Here is a 19197-nt window from a genome sequence, read left to right on the forward strand (position 1 = left end):
CAGCACCACAATTTGAAAGCACCCACACAGGAAACTTTTGAAATTTAGACTTTATGGTTCGTCAATAGCTTGGAAATTTAAAGGACTGGCATATTTGATAATACAGAATAAGAATACTGTGTACCAAAATAGATATTATTTATTTCAGTAGTAGGAGGTTTTTAAAAACTGTAAATTCAGATACTGAAGAATATGTGTGACAGTGGTTCACAGTGCCTATTGGATTTGTACAGGTGCAATTTATAAATTAAAAATTTTAACAATGGAAATCTCCTTACTGTCTTCCCAAGTCCAATTTACTATGTGCTTATCTCTTTTCTTGTGAAGCTTTCAATTCATTAGAAGAATGTACATTCTACTCAATTTCTACTTTGCAGTATCAGCAGTGGACCTTATAAAACCTGAAAGAAAACTAAGTGTAATTGCTGAGTACTTAAGCCTTCACTCCTTTCCCATAGTGATGTAGCTAAAAATGTATCAGCAGGAGATCAACACTAAATCAATCTCCAGAAAACATGCAGTACTAGTTGGTTTGTGTCAGTTTCTTTAGTGTTGTGGCTTTGTTTTCCAGGTAGTGCTCACGAATACAGCTCCTGCCCAGATGACGACATCTTCCAAAGCTTAGCTCGGGCATACTCATCCTTCAACCCCCCAATGTCGGACCCAGATCGGCCCCCATGTCGCAAGAATGATGATGACAGCAGCTTTGTAGAAGGAACGACCAATGGCGCTGCATGGTACAGCGTGCCTGGAGGTGAGTTTCCCTTTCACTCTTCATGTGAGTAGTGACTTTTAAAAAATAATTACCATTTATATGTAGCTTTTGAACTGTGGTGTGGGAGAAGACTCTTGAGAGTCTCTTGGATTGCAAGGAGATTCAACCAGTCAACCCTAAAGGAAATCAGTCTTGAATACTTATTAGAAGGATTGATGCTGAAGCTGAAACTCCAGTACTTTGGCCACGTGATGAGAAGAACCGACTCATTGGAAAAGACCCTGATGCTGGGAAAGATTGAAGCCAGGAGGAGAAAGGGACAAGAGAGGATGAGATGGTTGGATGGCATTACCGACTCAATGGACATGAGTTTGAGATGTAGAAGAGATGTAGGAAAGGAACTGAAGATATCCACTGGGAAAATACAAATTGAACATTGTTAATTACCCTAGTTTTCAAATTCTGGCCTTAGGGAACAAGATACCATCATGATTATATGTTAGTCATGCTTTGACATATGTAAATGTGTATTTTAGAGGGCTGGCTTTGGCCTCTAGCATATCTTGGTTCACATACCTTTTGTTTTTATTTAATAAGTTCCACTTCATATGGGATGTTTATTTTGTATTCATTACTGCAGTAAGTTCTATTATCAGTTCAGGAAGCTCTACACATTTTATTGAGTCTGGACATGGAAAAACCCACCTCAGCACAGCTGCAGGAAGCAGTTCTAGACATCAAGGCAGCTCTTATGGCTCTCTGTTCGAGTATGAACTTTGAAGAGCTCTCATTTTTCTGGCTACCTGGATCACTCACAGTTGTGTAGTATCACCTCTAACAAGGATAAAGAGTGAAATGTAAAGATACCATTTTTTTCCTCTGCCTAAGAACAATTTTCTGTGGCCCACCTAAAAGAATAGTGAAAAGAGAATTAGGACAGTAGCAGTACTGGCTAATTATAGGACTTGTTTGGTTTAATACGCTTTTTTTTTTTTTCTTTTTTTGGTTGAATTATGCCTTGATAAATATATTCTTTCAGATATTTTCTTTATTATATATGTTTATCTTGTTTTATTTAAAATTGAGATAGTTGATGTACAATATTATGTAAGTTACAGGTGTACAACATAGTGATTCAGAATTTTTAAAGGTTGTACTCAATTTCTTTGTGCTCAGTTGCTCAGTCATATCTGACTATGTGTGACACCATGGACTGTAGCCTGCTAGGCTCCTCTATCCATATGATTTTTTCAGTCAGGGATATTGGAGTGGGTCGCCATATAAAATATTGGCTGTCTTACCTATGGTATAAAATATATCCTTGTAGCTTATTTATTTTATATGTAATAATTTGTACCTCTGCTGCACTCAATATGCCAGCAAATTTGGAAAACTCAGCAGTGGCCACAGGACTGGAAAAGGTCAGTTTTTATTCCAATCCCAAAGAAAGGCAATGCCAAAGAATCCTCAAACTACCACACAATTGCACTCATCTCACACGCTAGAAAAATAATGCTCAAAGTTCTCCAAGCCAGGCTTCAGCAATACATGAACCATGAACTTCCAGATGTTCAAGCTGGTTTTAGAAAAGGCAGAGGAACCAGAGATCAAATTGCCAACATCCGCTGGATCATGGGAAAAGCAAGAGAGTTCCAGAAAAACATCTATTTCTGCTTTATCGACTATGCCAAAGCTTTTGACTGTGTGGATCACAATAAACTGTGGAAAATTCTTCAAGAGATGGGAATACCAGACCGCTTGACCTGCCTCTTGAGAAACCTATATGCAGGTCAGGAAGCAACAGTTAGAACTGGACATGGAACAACAGACTGGTTCCAAATAGGAAAAGGAGTACGTCAAGGCTGTATATTGTCACCCTGCTTATTTAACTTCTATGCAGAGTACATCATGAGAAACACTGGGCTGGTAGAAGCACAAGCTGGAATCAAGATTGCCGGGAGAAATATTAATAACCTCAGATATGCAGATAAAAACACCCTTATGGCAGAAAGTGAAGAGAAACTAAAAAGCCTATTGATGAAAGTGAAAGTGGAGAGTGAAAAAGTTGGCTTAAAGCTCAACATTCAGAAAACGAAGATCATAGCATCTGGTTCCATCACTTCATGGGAAATAGATCGGGAAACAGTGTCAGGCTTTATTTTTTTGGGCTCCAAAATCACTGCAGATGGTGATTGGAGCCATGAAATTAAAAGATGCTTACTCCTTGGAAGAAAAGTTATGACCAACCTAGATAGCATATTGAAAAGCAGAGACATTCCTTTGCCAACAAAAGTCCGTCTAGTCAAGGCTATGGTTTTTCCAGTGGTCATGTATGGATGTGAGAGTTGGACTATGAAGAAAGCTGAGCACCGAAGAACTGATGCTTTTGAACTTTGGTGGTGGAGAAGACTCTTGAGAATCCCTTGGACTGCAAGGAGATCCAACCAGTCCATTCTAAAGGAGATCAGTCTTGGGTGTTCTTTGGAAGGAATGATGCTAATGCTGAAACTCCAGTACTTTGGCCACCTCTTGTGAAGAGTTGACTCATTGGAAAAGACTCTGATGCTGGGAAAGATTGGGGGCAGGAGGAAAAGGGAACAACAAAGGATGAGATGGCTGGATGGCATCACCGACTTGATGGACGTGAGTTTGAGTGAACTCTGGGAATTGGTGATGGACAGGCAGGCCTGGCATGCTGTGATTAATGGGGTCCCAAAGAGTCAGACATGACTGAGTGACTGAACTGAACTGAATCTCCTTCCCCAATCTTTCCCCTCCCCTCCTTGCTGTCTCCATTGGTAACCACTAGTTAGTTCTCTATATCTGTGAATCTTTTTTTTTTTCCTTGTTATTATATTCACTGCTTTATTTTTTAGATCCCATGTATAAGGGACATACAGTATTTTTCTTTCTCTGTATGACTTATTTCACTAGGCATAATACCCTCCAAGTCCATCCATGTTGTTGCAAATGACAAATTTTCATTCTTTTTTATGGCTGAGTAGTGTTCCATTGTGTATATATACCACATCTTCATCCACTCATCTGTTGATGGACACTTAGGTTGCTTTCATATCCTGTCAAGTATAAATAATGCTGCTTGAATGTTGGGGTGTATGTATATTTTTGAATTAGTATTTTTGTCTCTTTTTGGATGTATGTCAGGCTATATGGTATTTCTATTCTTAGTTTGTTCAGAAAGCTTCATACTGTTTTCTGTAGTATCTGTACCAATTTGCATTTCCTACAACAGTGTTGGAGGGTTCTTCTCTGCATTCTTGTCCACTGATGTTATTTGTGTTCTTTTTGAAGATAGCCATTCTGACAAGTATAAGATGATATCTCTTGTGGTTTTCATTTGCATTTCTCTGATGACTAATGATGTTTAACATCTTTTCATGTGCCTGTAGGCCATCTGTGTGTCTTCTTTGGAAAAATGTCTATTCAGATCTTTTGCCCATTATTTAATCAAGTTTTTTTTTTTTTTTGAAACTTATCTTGAGTTGTATGAATTCCTTACATATTTTCAATATTAGCTCCTTATCCAATATATGATTTGGAAATACTTTCTCTCATTCCTTAAATTGCCTTTTCATTTTGTTGACTGTATCTTTTGCTGTGCAGAAGCTTTCAGTTTGATGCAGTCCCACTTATCAATTTTTGCTTTTGTTACATGTATTAAGTTGGTGCAAACAAAATTGTTTCAGACTGTGAATTTTAAATTATAATTAGGCTCAAATACATGTTTATTAGTCAAAATAGGAACCATTACAATCAACACATTTTTGCCAACAAGAAATAAGTTTGTTTATTCTTAAAACATAAAAATCCATGCTTTGGGATTCAGCAAACTCTAGGAAAGCCTTTTCTGCCTCTTGCTGGTTGTGGAAGCATTTTCTTTGTAAAACGTTATTGAGATTGATAGCTTATGGTGTTTGGTGCCAAGTTTGTGGTCTCCGAAGGAGAAGATTTAACTCTGGAACCAACACAGTCTCAGTCACTCAGAGCTTTGTGCAGCAACATTTTATATAACTGATAGGACAGAGAAAGCTTCTGACATAGAAGCTTCTGACATCAGAAAGTGGTAGAAAGAGTACCCAACTCACTAGTTGAAGCAGAGCATTATATACTTTTCAACTGGAGGCTGAGAATAGATAAAAAGAATACCTCAAGGTTGTAAAAGTTCTACCAGACCCTCTCCCAAGGCATGCATCCTGAGATAACTTCAGTACAAGCTTAGCCAGAAGGAATAAGTTCCTGGCAATATATTTATGAATGAGATATATTGTTACTGAGAAACAGTTTCCCAGACAAGATTTGTTACAATTATAATCATTAACATAGAGCCCAAGAAAAGCATAATGGGGTCTAAGAAAAGCATTTTCCTTGAGTAAAATGTATGGCTGCTGTATATTCATTAGCTCCAGATCTAAAGAAAAGCCAGTTCTTTTGGGCAAGATGCATTGTTGCACAAGGCTTAAGGAAAGCATGAGTGAGAATATTCACCTTCTCCTTAAAGGGCCCTGGACTGCCTATCAACCTGCTTACCTCTCTCAAGATGCTTGAAGAAGTGGTAGATGGTTGGCAAGAAGTCAGATGAATATGGTGGATGAGGCCAAACTTCATAGCCCAGTTCATTCAACTTTTGAAGCATTTGTTGTGTGATGTGTGGTTGGGTGTTGTCATATAGAAGTATTGGGCCCTTTCCATTGACCAATGCGAGATGCAGGCATTGCAGTTTTCAGTGCATCTCATTAATTTGCTGAGCATACTTCTCCGATATAATGGTTTTGCCAGGATTCAGAAAGCTGTGGTGGATCAGATGGCAAAAGACCACTAAACAGTGACCATGATCTTTTTTTGATGCAAGTTTGACTTTAGGAAGTGCTTTGGAGCTTCTTCTTGGTCCAACCACTGAGCTGGCTATTGCCAGTTATTGTTGTGTAAAATCCACTTTTTGTTGCACATCACAATCTGATTGAGAAATGATTCATTGTTGTTACATAGAATAAGAGAAGATGACACTTATAAAATGATTTTTTAAAATTTTCAATCAGCTCACTTATTGAACTTTTTCACCTTTTCAATTTGCTTCAAATGCCTCATGACTGTAGAATGATTGATGTTGAGTCTTCATCAACTTCTCATGTAGTTGTAAGAGGGTCAGTGTTGATGATCTTATCAGTTGGTCATTGTCAACTTCCAAAGGCCAGCCACTGTGCTCCTCATCTTCAAGGGTCTTGTCTCCATTGTCAAACCTCTTGAACTACTGCTGCATTGTATGTTCATTGTGAAGAAAGCTGAGCGCTGAAGAATTGATGCTTTTGAACTGTGGTGTTGGAGAAGACTCTTGAGAGTCCCTTGGACTGCAAGGAGATCCAACCAGTCCATTCTGAAGGAGATCAGCCCTGGGATTTCTTTGGAAGGAATGATGCTAAAGCTGAAACTCCAGTACTTTGGCCATCTCATGAGAAGGGTTGACTCATTGGAAAAGACTCTGATGCTGTGAGGGATTGGGGGCAGGAGGAAAAGGGGATGACAAAGGATGAGATGGCTGGATGGCAACACCGACTCGATGGACATGAGTTTGAGTGAACTCTGGGAGATGGTGATGGACAGGGAGGCCTGGCGTGCTGCAATTCATGGGGTCATAAAGAGTTGGTCACGACTGAGCGACTGAACTGAACTGAACTAGCAGTTCCTGTGCTAAATGCATTGTTATTGCAAGTTGTCTCCACTGCTTTATGACCCATTTTGAACTCAAATCAGAAGATCACTCAAATTTGCTTTTTGTCTAACATCATTTCTATAGTCTAAAATAAATATAAAATAAACAGCAAGTAATGGCATTAGCAAAAAACATAAAGCTAGACATTGCACAGTAAAATTATGTATAACATAACCACATTTATTTAAGAATGCATTCCAGTATCAAATGACAAAATTCAACAATGCAAAACCACAAACACTTTTGCACTAATCTAATACTTTTGGTGTCATACCCCACAAATTTAGTTAAGACCAATGTTGGGAGTTTTTTCTCTGTTTCCTTCTAGGAACTTTATAGTTCAAAGTCTTGAATTTAATCCTTTAACCCATTTTAAATTAATTTTTGTGTTAGTGTAAGATAAAAGTCCCATTTGTTGCTTTTACAGGTATGTATCAAGTTTTCTCAAAACGTTTTATTAAAGAGACTATCTTATTTCCATTGAGCATTCTTGGTTCTGTTATCAAATATTCAGTTCATTTCAGTTCAGTCGCTCAGTTGTGTCCGACTCTTTGCAACCCCATAAATTGCAGCACACCAGGCCTCCCTGTCCATCACCAACTCCCGGAGTTCACTGAGACTCACATCCATCGAGTCAGTGATGCCATCCAGCCATCTCATCCTCTGTTTTTCCCTTTTCCTCCTGCCCCCAATCCCTCCCAACATCAGTCTTTTCCAGTGAGTCAACTCTTCGCATGAGATGGCCAAAGTACTGGAGTTTCAGCTTTAGCATCATTCCTTCCAAAGAACACCCAGGACTGATCTTAGTTGGCTGTATATATCAGGGTTTATTTCTGGGCTCATTCTTGATTTTGTTCAGTGATATGTGTCTGTTTTTATGCTGATACCAAACTTTTGATTATTTTAGTTTGGTAGTATGACTTGCAATGCAGGTAGCCTGGGTTCAATCACTGGGTTGAGAAGATCCCCTGGAGTAGGAAATGGCTACCCATTCCAGTATTCTTGCCTGGAGAATTCCATGGACAGAGGAATCTGGTTGGCTACAGTCCATGGGGTTGCACAGTTGGACATGACTGAGTGACTAACACTTTCACTTTTCACTTGAAATAAAGAAGTTCTTATTTTTTCTTTGTTCTTTTTTTTCAAGATTGTTTTGGCTACTCAGTGTCTTTTGTGATTCTATATGCATTTTAGGATATTTTTCTGCTAGCTATGTCAAAAACGTCATTGAGATTTTGATAGGGATTGTATTCAATCTATAGACAGTTTTGAGTGCTATGGATATTTTAACAGTATTAAATTTATGAACATCGGGTATCTTTCCATTACAATTGTACCTTCTTTCATTTCTTTTTTTTTTTTTTTATCACTGTCTTATAGTTTTCTTTGTTCAGCTCTTCCATCTCCTTGGTTAAATTTGTTCCTAAGTATTTTATTGTTTTTGTTGCTATTGTGAGATTGATTTCTTTATATGTTTGTTGGATAGTTTTTGTTAGCAGATAGAAATGTAACTGATCTTTGTACGTTGATTTGGTATCCTGAAACTTTAATGAGTTATTTTATTAGTCCGAATAGTTTTGTGTGTGTGTGTATGTTCTTGGTAGTCTCTAGTGTTTTCTTTATATAAAGTCATATCATTACAGACAGAGATAATTTTACTTCTTCCTTTCTAACATGTGTGTCTTTTATTTATTATTCTTGCTTCATTTCTCTGGCTAGGACTTCTAAAACTATATTGAATAGGAATGGTGAGAGTAGACTTCCTTGTCTTGTTCTTGATCTTAAAGGAGAAGCTTTAAATCTTTCGACATTGAGTATGTTAGTTGTGGAATTGTCATATATGGACTTTATTATGTTAAAGTATGTTCCTTTTCTACCCAACCTGTTGAGAGTTTTTATCATTAAAACATGCTGAATTTTTTCAGGTGATTTTTCTTCATATTTTGAGATGATCACTTAATTTTTATCTTTCATTCTATTAATGCAGTGTATTATATTTGTTGATTTGTCTTTGTTGAACCATCCTTGCATCCTAGGGATAAATTTCACTCAATCATGGTGTATGATGTTTTTTATGTGCTGTTGAATTCAGTTTGCTAATTTTTTGTTGAGAATTTTTGCATCTTTATTCATCATGATAATTAGCCTGTAATTTCTTTTTCTGTAGTATCCTTATCTGGCTTTGAAATCAGCATTATGCTGGACTTGTAAAAAAAAGTTTGAGAGTGTTCCCTTCTCTTCAGTTTTTTTTGGAAGATTTTGATGAGGATTGATGTCAATTCTTCTTTAAATGTTTGGTAGAATTCATCAGTGAAACCTGATTCTGGGCTTTCCTTTTTGCAAAGTTTTTGATTACTGATTCAATTTCCCTATTAGTAATTGATTTGTTTTGATTTTCTGTTTCTTCCTGGTTCAGTCTTGGTAAGTTGTATGTTTCTGGGAATGTATCCATTTCTTCTAGGTTGTCCAGGTGTTGGCTTATAATTGTTCACAGTCTTTTATGATCCTTTGCATTTCTATGGTATTAGTTGAAATGTCTCCCCTTTCTTTTATTCTTGGTAAGTCTAACTACAGCTTTGTCTATTTTATCTTTTTCAAAAACCAGTCATGTGTACCCATGGCTGATTCATGTTAATGTGTGGCAAAAAAAATCACAATATTGTAAAGCAATTATTCTCCAATTAAAATAAATAAATAAATAAATAAATAAAATATAAGAGAAAATAAAAAAAACAGCCCTTAGATTTATCTTTTCTTTTATTTATATTTTTTTATTTTTATTTATCTTTATTTATTTATCTTTTCTTATCTTTTCCCTGCCTGTATTTCATTTATTTCTGCTTTGATCCTTGTTATTCCCATCCTTCTGCAATTTTGTGCTTGATTTGTTCATTTTCTAGTTTTCTTAAAGTGTAAGATTAAATAATTTATTTTACATATTTCTTTTTTCTTTTAAATGTAAGCATTTATCATAATAATTTTCTTTCTTAGGATTGCTTTTGCTACATCTCATAAGTTTTGGTAGGTTGTTACTATTTTCATTTGTTCAAGATATTTTGGTTTCTCTTTGACTTGTTCAAGTGTGTGTTGTTTACTTTTCTACATGTTTGTGAATTTTCTAGTTTTTCTCTTGTTATGATTTCTAGTTCTGTACCATTGTGGTTGGAAAAAATAGTTGGCATGATTTCAGCCTACCCTAGTCTGCTGAGATTTTTTTTGTAACCTATGATATGATCTATCCTAGAGAATGTTCCATGTTGGATGGCTTGTTCTGTATGGCTATTAGGTTCATATAATATAAAGTATAGTTCAAGGCCAGTGTTCCCTTGCTGAGACTGTATGGATGGTCTAGTTATCCATTATTGGAAGTAGGATACTGAAGTCCCCTACTGTTATAGTACTGTGGTCATTCCTCTTTTCAGACCTATTAGTATTTGCTTAATATATTTAAATACTCCAATGTTGAGTGTTTGTGTATTTTTGATAGTTGTATCATCCTTTGATGAATTGACCCCTTTATCAAAATATAATGATATTTGTCTCTTATTACAGTTTTTGGCTTAAACTGTATTTTGTCTGAGAAAAGTACTGCTACCTCTTCTCTCTTTTGGTTTTCATAAGCACTGAATATCTTTTGACATCCCTTCGCTTTGAGCTTATGTGTGTTCTTAAACCTGAAGTGAGTTTCTTGTAGGCACCACATAGTTGGGTCTTGTTTTTTTTTTAATCTATTCAGCTACTCTATGCCTTTTGATTAAAGAATTTAATCTGTTTACATTTAAAATAATTATTGATAGGTAAGGCCTTGCTGTATTGTTGTTTTCTGTTTTGAAGTTACCTTGTTCCTTTCTTCTTCTCTTGCTGTCTTTCTTTATGAATTGATGATTTTCTACAATGGTATGCTTTGATTCTTTTATCTTTACTGTTTTTGAATAGGTTTTTGCTTTATGGTTACTATGTGGCTTACATAAAACATCATATAGTGTAATAGTCCATTTTAGGCTGTCAACAACTTAACTTTGATTGCAAGCAAAACTTTACCCCACATTTTATGTTTTGATGTCACAATTTACATCTTTCCATTTTGTGTATCTATGAACAGATTATTGTAGCTATACTTATTTTTAATATTTAAAAAACTTTATAGTAAAGTGAATAATACACTTTCATATTACAGTACTAGAATATTCTGAATCTAACTATATACTTACCTTTACCAATGTGTTGTATGTTTTTATATGTTTTCATATTACTAATTAGGTTTCTTTGGCACTAAGCTACCCCACCTTAGGGAAGGAGGTGATACAGGTAAAGTGAAACTGTTCCTCTTCCTCACTTCAACGTGTCCAGTCTTGAATTTTTTTCTCCAATAGTGTGCTTTAACTTTTCCATTAAATTCCTGAACTTCCACAAACACATTCTATTCATGGGTAATTGTTAAGATTTGTATTTTTGGGGGGAGGGAAGACAGTAGAAAATTCCTGCTTCACCTTTTTGATGATGTCACTCTCCTGTTGTCTTTGAAGTTGATTCCAGCACTGTGGAATGTAGCTGATACTTGCTTTAGGACTATCAACAGCAATGCATTACACTAAATGACTGCTTGTGCTTGTGAAGTGGTAACTATCCCCCAAGTATGTTGTTCCTTCTCATATAGTAGGTGATTTCACTTGCAATTTCCCACAGTCTCCTCAAGATGCATGGATTGGTACAGTATTTACCTAGCTGTCAGCAGAACAGTCAGTGTGGGTTCTAGTCACCACATGCATAATTTAACTTTTCATTTGGTGTTTTGGCAGGAATGCAAGATTTCAATTACCTCAGCAGCAACTGCTTTGAGATTACTGTGGAGCTTAGCTGTGAAAAGTTTCCACCTGAAGAGACTTTGAAGAACTATTGGGAGGATAACAAAAACTCCCTCATTAGCTACATTCAGCAGGTAAACCCAGTCTCCAGCATAAAATAGGAGGTCTAAGTGCACAATAGTAACTTGGTGAACAATAGTCTCCTAAGAGGATCCCAGACTATATGAATCCACCTGACCCAAAGTAAGAATGCTACATTTGGAAAAATGCATCAGTCATGATTCAAATAGTCTTTCATTTGTAATTGGTTTTTTAGTTCATGAATATTTGCTGAGAACTGATTAAACTGGAGTTATGGAAAGGTAGGGCGACACCCTCTTTTCTTTCATATTGCATTAATTAAGGGCAATCCTAGGATACTCCTCTACCCTGATCACCTTGGATTTGTCAGACATTCCAGGTAGGACCAAATCTAGAATGAAGTAAATGAAGCACCCAGGGTGAAAAATTTAATGAGCCATTCACTCCCAGGGTTATGCAGGTGTAGGATCAGCACCTAGGAGTGAAAGTCTCCTTATGCCTCACTTGTCACAGCCCAGACTCAACTGGAGATGAGGTAATGGCAATGATGGGTAAGTTACATTTACTGGGCATTAACTCTTTCCCTGGCATTATCCTAAATGCCTTACATGTAGTAATTGATTAATTTACTTGTCACAACTCCATAAGGAACGTTATATCATCAGCAACATCGTCTTATTTTATTCCACCACCATTATCATCCATGAATTAAAAATAAGAAATCAGAAGCACAGAGAAGTTAAACAACTTGCCTGAAGTTATTCTGCCAGAATCCAGGCTGTCTAGTTCCAGAATCACCATGCTGTATTGCCTCTCATGACATAAATTTAGATCTTTAGCAGAGAGTCACTGTACAGAAATTTGTAGAATCTCACCACGTGTCAGAATGAAATACCTACCTGTTCAGACTTGATCCAGGCCAGTTCCCTGTAGCCCCACCCCTATGTACTAGGTAGAGACTGACACCAGGGGCAGTACTGTTGGGAAAGACCTAAGGACTCTGTTCTTTGCTTGCAGTGCCTTGACAGTTTCACTTTCCATTCTGTATGTGGCCATTTACATCCAAAGTCAGGAAGAGTAATGTTAGTTTCATATACTGGCAGGTAGTATAGACTGATTTTTAAACTAATTTGATATAAACAAATGCTATTATATAGATAAGTAGCTATTTGCACATACATGTACATATAAACGGGCTTCCCAGGTGGTATTAGTGGTAAAGAACCTGCTTGCCAATGCAGGAGACATAAGAGATGCAAGTTTGATCCCTGGGTCAGGAAGATCCTCTGGAGAAGGCAATGGCAACCCACTCCAGTGTTCTTGCTTGGGAAATTCCAAGGACAGAGGAACCTGGTGGGCTACAGTCCATAGGGTTGCAAAGAATAGGACACCACTGAAGTGACTTAGCTCATACCCACAGGTACATAGAAATATATACACGTGAACCCAATACATTAAAAATGTGAAATCAGCTTAAGAATTCTTTTACACTTGTCAAGTATCCATGCTGCTGCTGCTAAGTCACTTCAGTGGTGTCTGACTCTGTGTGACCCCATGGATGGCAGCCCACCAAGCTCCCCCGTCCCTGGGATTCTCCAGGCAAGAATGCTGGAGTGGGTTGCCATTTCCTTCTCCAATGGATGAAAGTGAAAAGCGAGAGTGAAGTTGCTCAGTTGTGTCTGACTCTTGGCGACCCCATGGACTGCATGGGGACATAGAGACAGCCTACCAGGCTTCTCTGTCCATGGGATTTTCCAGGAAGAGTACTGGAGTGGGTTGCCATTGCCTTCTCCACAAGTATCCATATACCTTACCAAAAGGTATTATCATGGAAGAGATACAGTCATGACAGTTATAAAAAAACATCCATTATACAGGATTTTTATGTCAGTGGAATTAACATAAAAGTGCATGTTAACACAAAAAGATATTTTCAACAACAAAGCTAAAGATAATTAGCTATGTTGATTCTGAAAAAACTTGAGTGGGCACCCTTCTAGAATGTTGTTTGAGGAGAGCTATATTTGGATGGATATTTTAAGAGCAAAATTTAAAAGTAAAGTTGTAGGCTGAGTAAGTAAGATGGGGCTATTTGGTGTGTTCTTTGCTTAGATAGCAAAGAATGCTTCCTTAATTCAATGCTTTTCATTTTATTTATTAATTTTTACAGCAAAAATGTATTAAGCTACTTTTGTGTCCTGCTGCTGCTGCTGCTAAGTCGCTTCAGTCATGTCCGACTTTGTGCGACCCCATAGATGGCAGCCCACCAGGCTCCGCCGTCCCTGGGATTCTCCAGGCAAGAACATTGGAGTGGGTTGCCATTTCCTTCTCCAATGCATGAAAGTGAAAAGTGAAAGTGAAGTCGCTCAGTCGTGTCCGACTCTTAGCGGCCCCATGGACTGCAGCCTACCAGGCTCCTCCGTCCATGGAATTTTCCAGGCAAGAGTACTGGAGTGGGGTGTCCTAGGCACCCTATAAGGCTCTGGGGAGAGTGTGTTTCATCTTAAGTTCAGATATCAATACCTAACTACAAGAGAGGATGATAAATGCTAAAATAAAGAGCAATGGCAGTACACAGAAGGGTCCTTAACCCAGTGCTGCCAGTTCAGAAAAGGCTTCTTGGAGCTATGCTCTAGGATTCCCTACAGTTGATGTCAGTAAAATTATTACCCCATCAACAATTAAAAGAAAATGTTCAGCTGCTATTTAAGTTCTTATTCTAATTTATTTATTTTTGACTGTGCTGAACCTTCATTGCTGCACATGAACTTATTCTAGTTGCAGTGACTTGGAGCTACTCTCTAGTTGTGGTGTGCAAACTTCTTATTGTGGTGTCTTCTCTGGTTGCAGAGCATGGGTTCTAGAGTGTGCAAGCTCAGTAGTTGTGGTGCCCAGGCTCAGTTGCTGTGGTGCATGGTTATGGCATGTGGAATCTTCCTGGACCAGGGGTTGAACCTATGTTCCCTGGATTGGCTGGTGGATTCTTAACCACTAAACTACCAAGGAAGTCCTATCTTAGTTCTTGAGAAAAATTGCACTATAAAACAAAACCCAAATGTGTGCCATCAGAAAGAGTAGAATGATTGTCATATTTATGGTGACAGTTGCATTACTTAATCTAAAAGCTGTATCAGTTTATGTAAGAATCAGCTGAAAACAAGAGGGATCAGATGATACAGTCCTGTTTTATGCCACTTGAAATGAAAGTTTTATCTGTCGACAGATCCCTGTGACCCATCCTGGTGTGACATCACTATTATTGTACAGAATGTATGGAAGCAGTAAGATTGGTATTTGCAGTGAACTCACACCAGCTTGCCTCAAAGGACACTCCAGATTAGGGAATCAAAGGCTGGTGGAATATTAGTGAAGGCTTCCAGAAGTTCTGTGTTGAAATTATTTCACGACAGTGGAATATAGTAGTGATAAATAATTGAACACCTGGGCCTAAAATCTAATCATTGACTAGTTTTATAACAGATGGAAAAATAGGTGATTCAGTTCATTTCAGTTCAGTCGCTCAGTTGTGTCTGACTCTTTGAGACGACAGGGACTGCAGCATGCCAGGCCTCCCTGTCCATCACCAACTCCCGAGGGCTACCCAAACTCATGTCCCTTGAGTCAGTGATGCCATCCAACCATCTCATCCTCTGTTGTCCCCTTCTCCTCCTGCCGTCAATCTTTTCCAGCATCAGGGTCTTTTCAAATGAGTCAGCTCTTCGCATCAGGTGGCCAAAGTATTGGAGTTTCAGCTTCAGCATCAGTCCTTCCAATGAACACCCAGGACTGATTTGCTTTAGGATGGACTGGTTGGATCTCCTTGCAGTCCAAGGGACTCTCAAGAGTCTTCTCCAACACCACAGTTCAAAAGCATCAGTTCTTTAGCACTCAGCTTTCTTTATAGTCCAACTATCACATCCATACTTGACTACTGAAAAAACCATAGCCTTGACTAGATGGACATTTGTTGGCAAAGTAATGTCTCTGTTTTTTAATATGCTGTCTAGGTTGGTCATAACTTTCTTTACAAGGAGCAAGCATCTTTTAATTTCATGGCTGCAATCACCATCTGCATGATTTTGGAGCTAAATAAATAAATAAATAAAGTCAGCTGCTGTTTCTCTATTTCCCATGAAGTGATGGGACCCGATGCCATGATCTTTGTTTTCTGAATGTTGATCTTTAAGCCAACTTTTTCACTATCTTCTTTCACTTTCATCAAGAAGCTCTTTACTTCTTCTTCTTCACTTTCTGCCATAAGGGTGGCATCATCTGCATATCTGAGGTTATTGTTATTTCTCCCAGAAATCTTAGTTCCAGCCTGTGCTTCATCCAGCCCAGTGTTTCTCATGATGTACTCTTCATATAAGTTAAATAAGCAGGGTGACAATATACAGCCTTGATGTACCCATTTTCCTATTTGGAACCAGTCTGTTGTTCCATGTCCAGTTCTAACTGTTGCTTCCTGACCTGCATACAGGTTTCTCAAGAGGCACATCAGATAGTCTGGTATTCCCACAGAATTTTCCACAGTTTATTGTGATCCATGCGGCTTTGGCATAGTCAATAAAGCAGAAATAGATGTTTTTCTGGAACTCTCTTGCTTTTTCCATGATCCAGCAGATGTTGGCAATTTGATCTCTGGTTCTGCTGCCTTTTCTAAAACCAGCTTGAACATCAGGAAGTTCACAGTTCACATATTGCTGAAGCCTGGCTTGGAGAATTTTGAGCATTACTCTACCAGCATGTGAGATGAGTGCAATTGTGAGGTAGTTTGAGCATTCTTTGGCATTGCCTTTCTTTGGAATTGGAATGAAGACTGACCTTTTCCAGTCCTGTGGCCACTGCTGAGTTTTTCAAATTTGCTGACATATTGAGTGCAGCACTTTCACAGCATCATCTTTCAGGATTTGAAATAGCTGAACTGGTATTCCATCACCTCCACTAGCTTTGTTCATAGTGATGCTTCCTAAGGCCCACTTGACTTCACATTCCAGCATGTCTGGCTCTTGGTGAGTGATCACACCATTGTTATCATCTGAGTCATGAAGATCTTTATTGTATAGTTCTTCTGTGTATTCTTGCCACCTCTTCTTAATATCTTCTGCTTCTGTTAGGTCCATACCATTTCTGTCCTTTATTGAACCCATCTTTGCATGAAATGTTCCCTTGGTATCTCTAATTTTCTTGAAGAGATCTCTAGTCTTTCCCACTCTATTGTTTTCCTCTATTTCTCTGCACTGATCACTGAGGAAGGCTTTCTTTTCTCTCCTTGCTATTCTTTGGAACTCTGCATTCAAATGGGTATATCTTTCCTTTTCCCCTTTGCTCTTTGCTTCTCTTCATTTCACAGCTATTTATAAGGCCTCATCAGACAGCCATTTTGCTTTTTTGCATTTCTTTTCCATGGGGATGGTCTTGATCTCTGTCTCCTATACAATGTCACGAACCTCGATCCATAGTTCATCAGACACTCTATCAGATCTAGTGTCTCAAATCTATTTCTCACATCCACTGTATGATTGTAAGGGGTTTGGTTTAGGTCATAACTGAACGATCTAGTGGTTTTCCCTACTTTCTCCTATTTAAGTTTGAATACAGCATAAGGAGTTCATGATCTGAACCACAGTCAGCTCCTGGTCTTGTTTTTGCTGACTGTATAGAGCTTCTCCATCTTTGGCTGCAAAGAATATAATCAATCTGATTTTGGTGTTGGCCATCTGGTGATGTCCATGTGTAGAGTCTTTTCTTGTGTTGTTGGAAGAGGGTGTTTGCTATGACCAGTGCGTTCTCTTGGCAAAGCTCTATTGGTGATTAGGAGATCCAATTCAATGATTGGTTGAGAAGAAATCTATTGCAGAGCCTTAAAAGGGTGTTTTTAGGACCTCGAGTTGTAAAGTTAATCAACGTAAATAGTTTTCTAAGAAGAGCTCCTATGCAATAGCCATGGAACTGTCTAGTTCTCAAAATTTCCAAAGAATTTTTCAAAGAATGGTTCATGAGCACTTGCCTCAGACTCATCTAGATTATTGTTAAAAATGAGTTTTCAGTCCCAACACTGAATCACATTCCTTGAAGGGCAAGACCCGAGTCTCCATTTCAGCAAGCCCTCTGGAGGACACTTAAGTATTTGAAGATTTAAAGGTTATTGACATTAAACTATTCTAGCGACAATGAAAATTTAATTTTTTTTTTTGTTTTTAGCCTTGCTTGATTGAAATGTCTAGGATCTGGGGAAGGAGAATTATAGGAAGAACAAGTGTAGTAAAATAACTTGCCCAGATATGAGTGAAATTTATTAATAAACTTCTGGGGTTTCTTTTGCAAACACCATAAAGTAACTGTTTTCCAGTCTGCATTCCTGTGGAGTCCTAGTAGCCCATAACATTTCCATTGAGGTTTATTCCTATAGTGGAAAATTTCAAACAGAAAAATAATGCTCCATAATTGGCGTATCATACATTTATTTATTTAACCATCAGGTTGGTTTGTTTCTCACCTTTGGTTCTTGTCTCATAGTAACAAAGATTTAGAAAGATGGACTAAAGGGTTTGAAACAACAGAAAAGTTGCAGTTCAGTTATAGCTCAAGCAGACAGAATATTTATTAAAGAGACGTGGAAGTGGGCCAACCTGAAAGGAATCATAACAATCCCTCTTGGCTTCTCCTTTTATACTTCCTGTCTCTTCCTCTTGGTTCTGTCCTGTGCAAAATAGGGCCTGTACTCACCACCTATCAGGAAAGAGCATACCCTCAAGGCTAGTTGGCACTTGCAAGTTACACAGCCACAGTCTCTGTTGTGCATGTCTTTCCCATCATTCAGTTTGTACAATCAGATATATGTATATATGAACACATACATATTTATGACTATGTAAAAATTCATAAATCCATACATATTATGAGTATTTATGAGCGCTTAATGGGCTCCTAGCTGTTTAAGGTTACTTGAAGAAGCCCTTGTGGTTAGTTTGTATTCACTATGTGCCTAGGGTGCATGTGCAGGAGTTGGAAAAGTCTCTGTGGTTATTTTTGTAGCATATCTGTGAGCTCTCCTGGGTGTGTTTAGGATGGGGTTTAGAGATCAGCTTGCATCCTTTTCGGCTAGGCCACTGCTTGTTGCTCATGCCTAATTTCCTACCTAACATAGCTATTTGTTAATCACATACTGTAATTTAAGTCTTGGGTTGCAGAGGCAGAAAAACATACAATTATGAATATTAATGGGTATATTTATACCTAATGTAGGTGAATTATATGTTTTTGAAGTGATTGATTTATTTTTTCAATGATGAGGACATTTTAAACATATATCAGGATTAGAGTGCCCCAAGATGAATAAATTAATCTCTACAATTTTTCTAATACTTTTACCATGTGAATTTCATTAAGAAAGCTAACTTCTCTTGTTTCCAGTAGCTAAATTTCAGTCTCATTCAATTTTGGTTGGCTAATCCATAGGTGAATCTTGGGGAAAAGATTAAAAATATCTTTTTGTTTTAAAATTGTGTTTACTCTCTTCTCACTTTACTGGTTGCCATTAAAATTATTATTATTACTGCAAATGTATCACTTTTTACAAAAATGTTTATTTGGCTGCATTGGATCTTAGTTTTAGTACATAGGATTTTCGATCTTTGGCATGCAGGATTTTTTAGTTGTGGCATGTGGGATCTAGTTCTCTGACCAGGGATCAAACTCAGGCCTCCTGCATTGAGAGCACACAGTCTTAGCCACTGAACCACCCGGAAAGTCCCTGTATCACTTTTTTACCATGAGTAAATTGCGTTTAGAGAAAAGAATTATGTGTTACTTAAAGAGTTTTGCTTTTTTTAAAAAAATAGAAAATTCAAAAAAATTTTACTAGT

The 19197-nt window shown here is 37.7% G+C and overlaps 1 protein-coding gene across 2 annotated transcripts in view; it reads left to right on the forward strand.

The window, feature by feature from the left end:
* The window catches only part of CPE (carboxypeptidase E), a 148075-nt gene that overhangs the window by 110100 nt on the left and 18778 nt on the right, over positions 1-19197 (forward strand). For both annotated transcript variants that reach the window (NM_173903.4, XM_059875867.1), the window contains exons 5-6: positions 572-754; positions 11243-11382. In NM_173903.4, coding sequence (NP_776328.2) covers positions 572-754; positions 11243-11382 — 323 coding nt within the window. The remainder of the gene's footprint in view (positions 1-571; positions 755-11242; positions 11383-19197) is intronic.

This window comes from Bos taurus, chromosome 17 (genome assembly GCF_002263795.3).
Source record: "Bos taurus isolate L1 Dominette 01449 registration number 42190680 breed Hereford chromosome 17, ARS-UCD2.0, whole genome shotgun sequence".
Lineage (NCBI taxonomy): Eukaryota > Metazoa > Chordata > Mammalia > Artiodactyla > Bovidae > Bos > Bos taurus.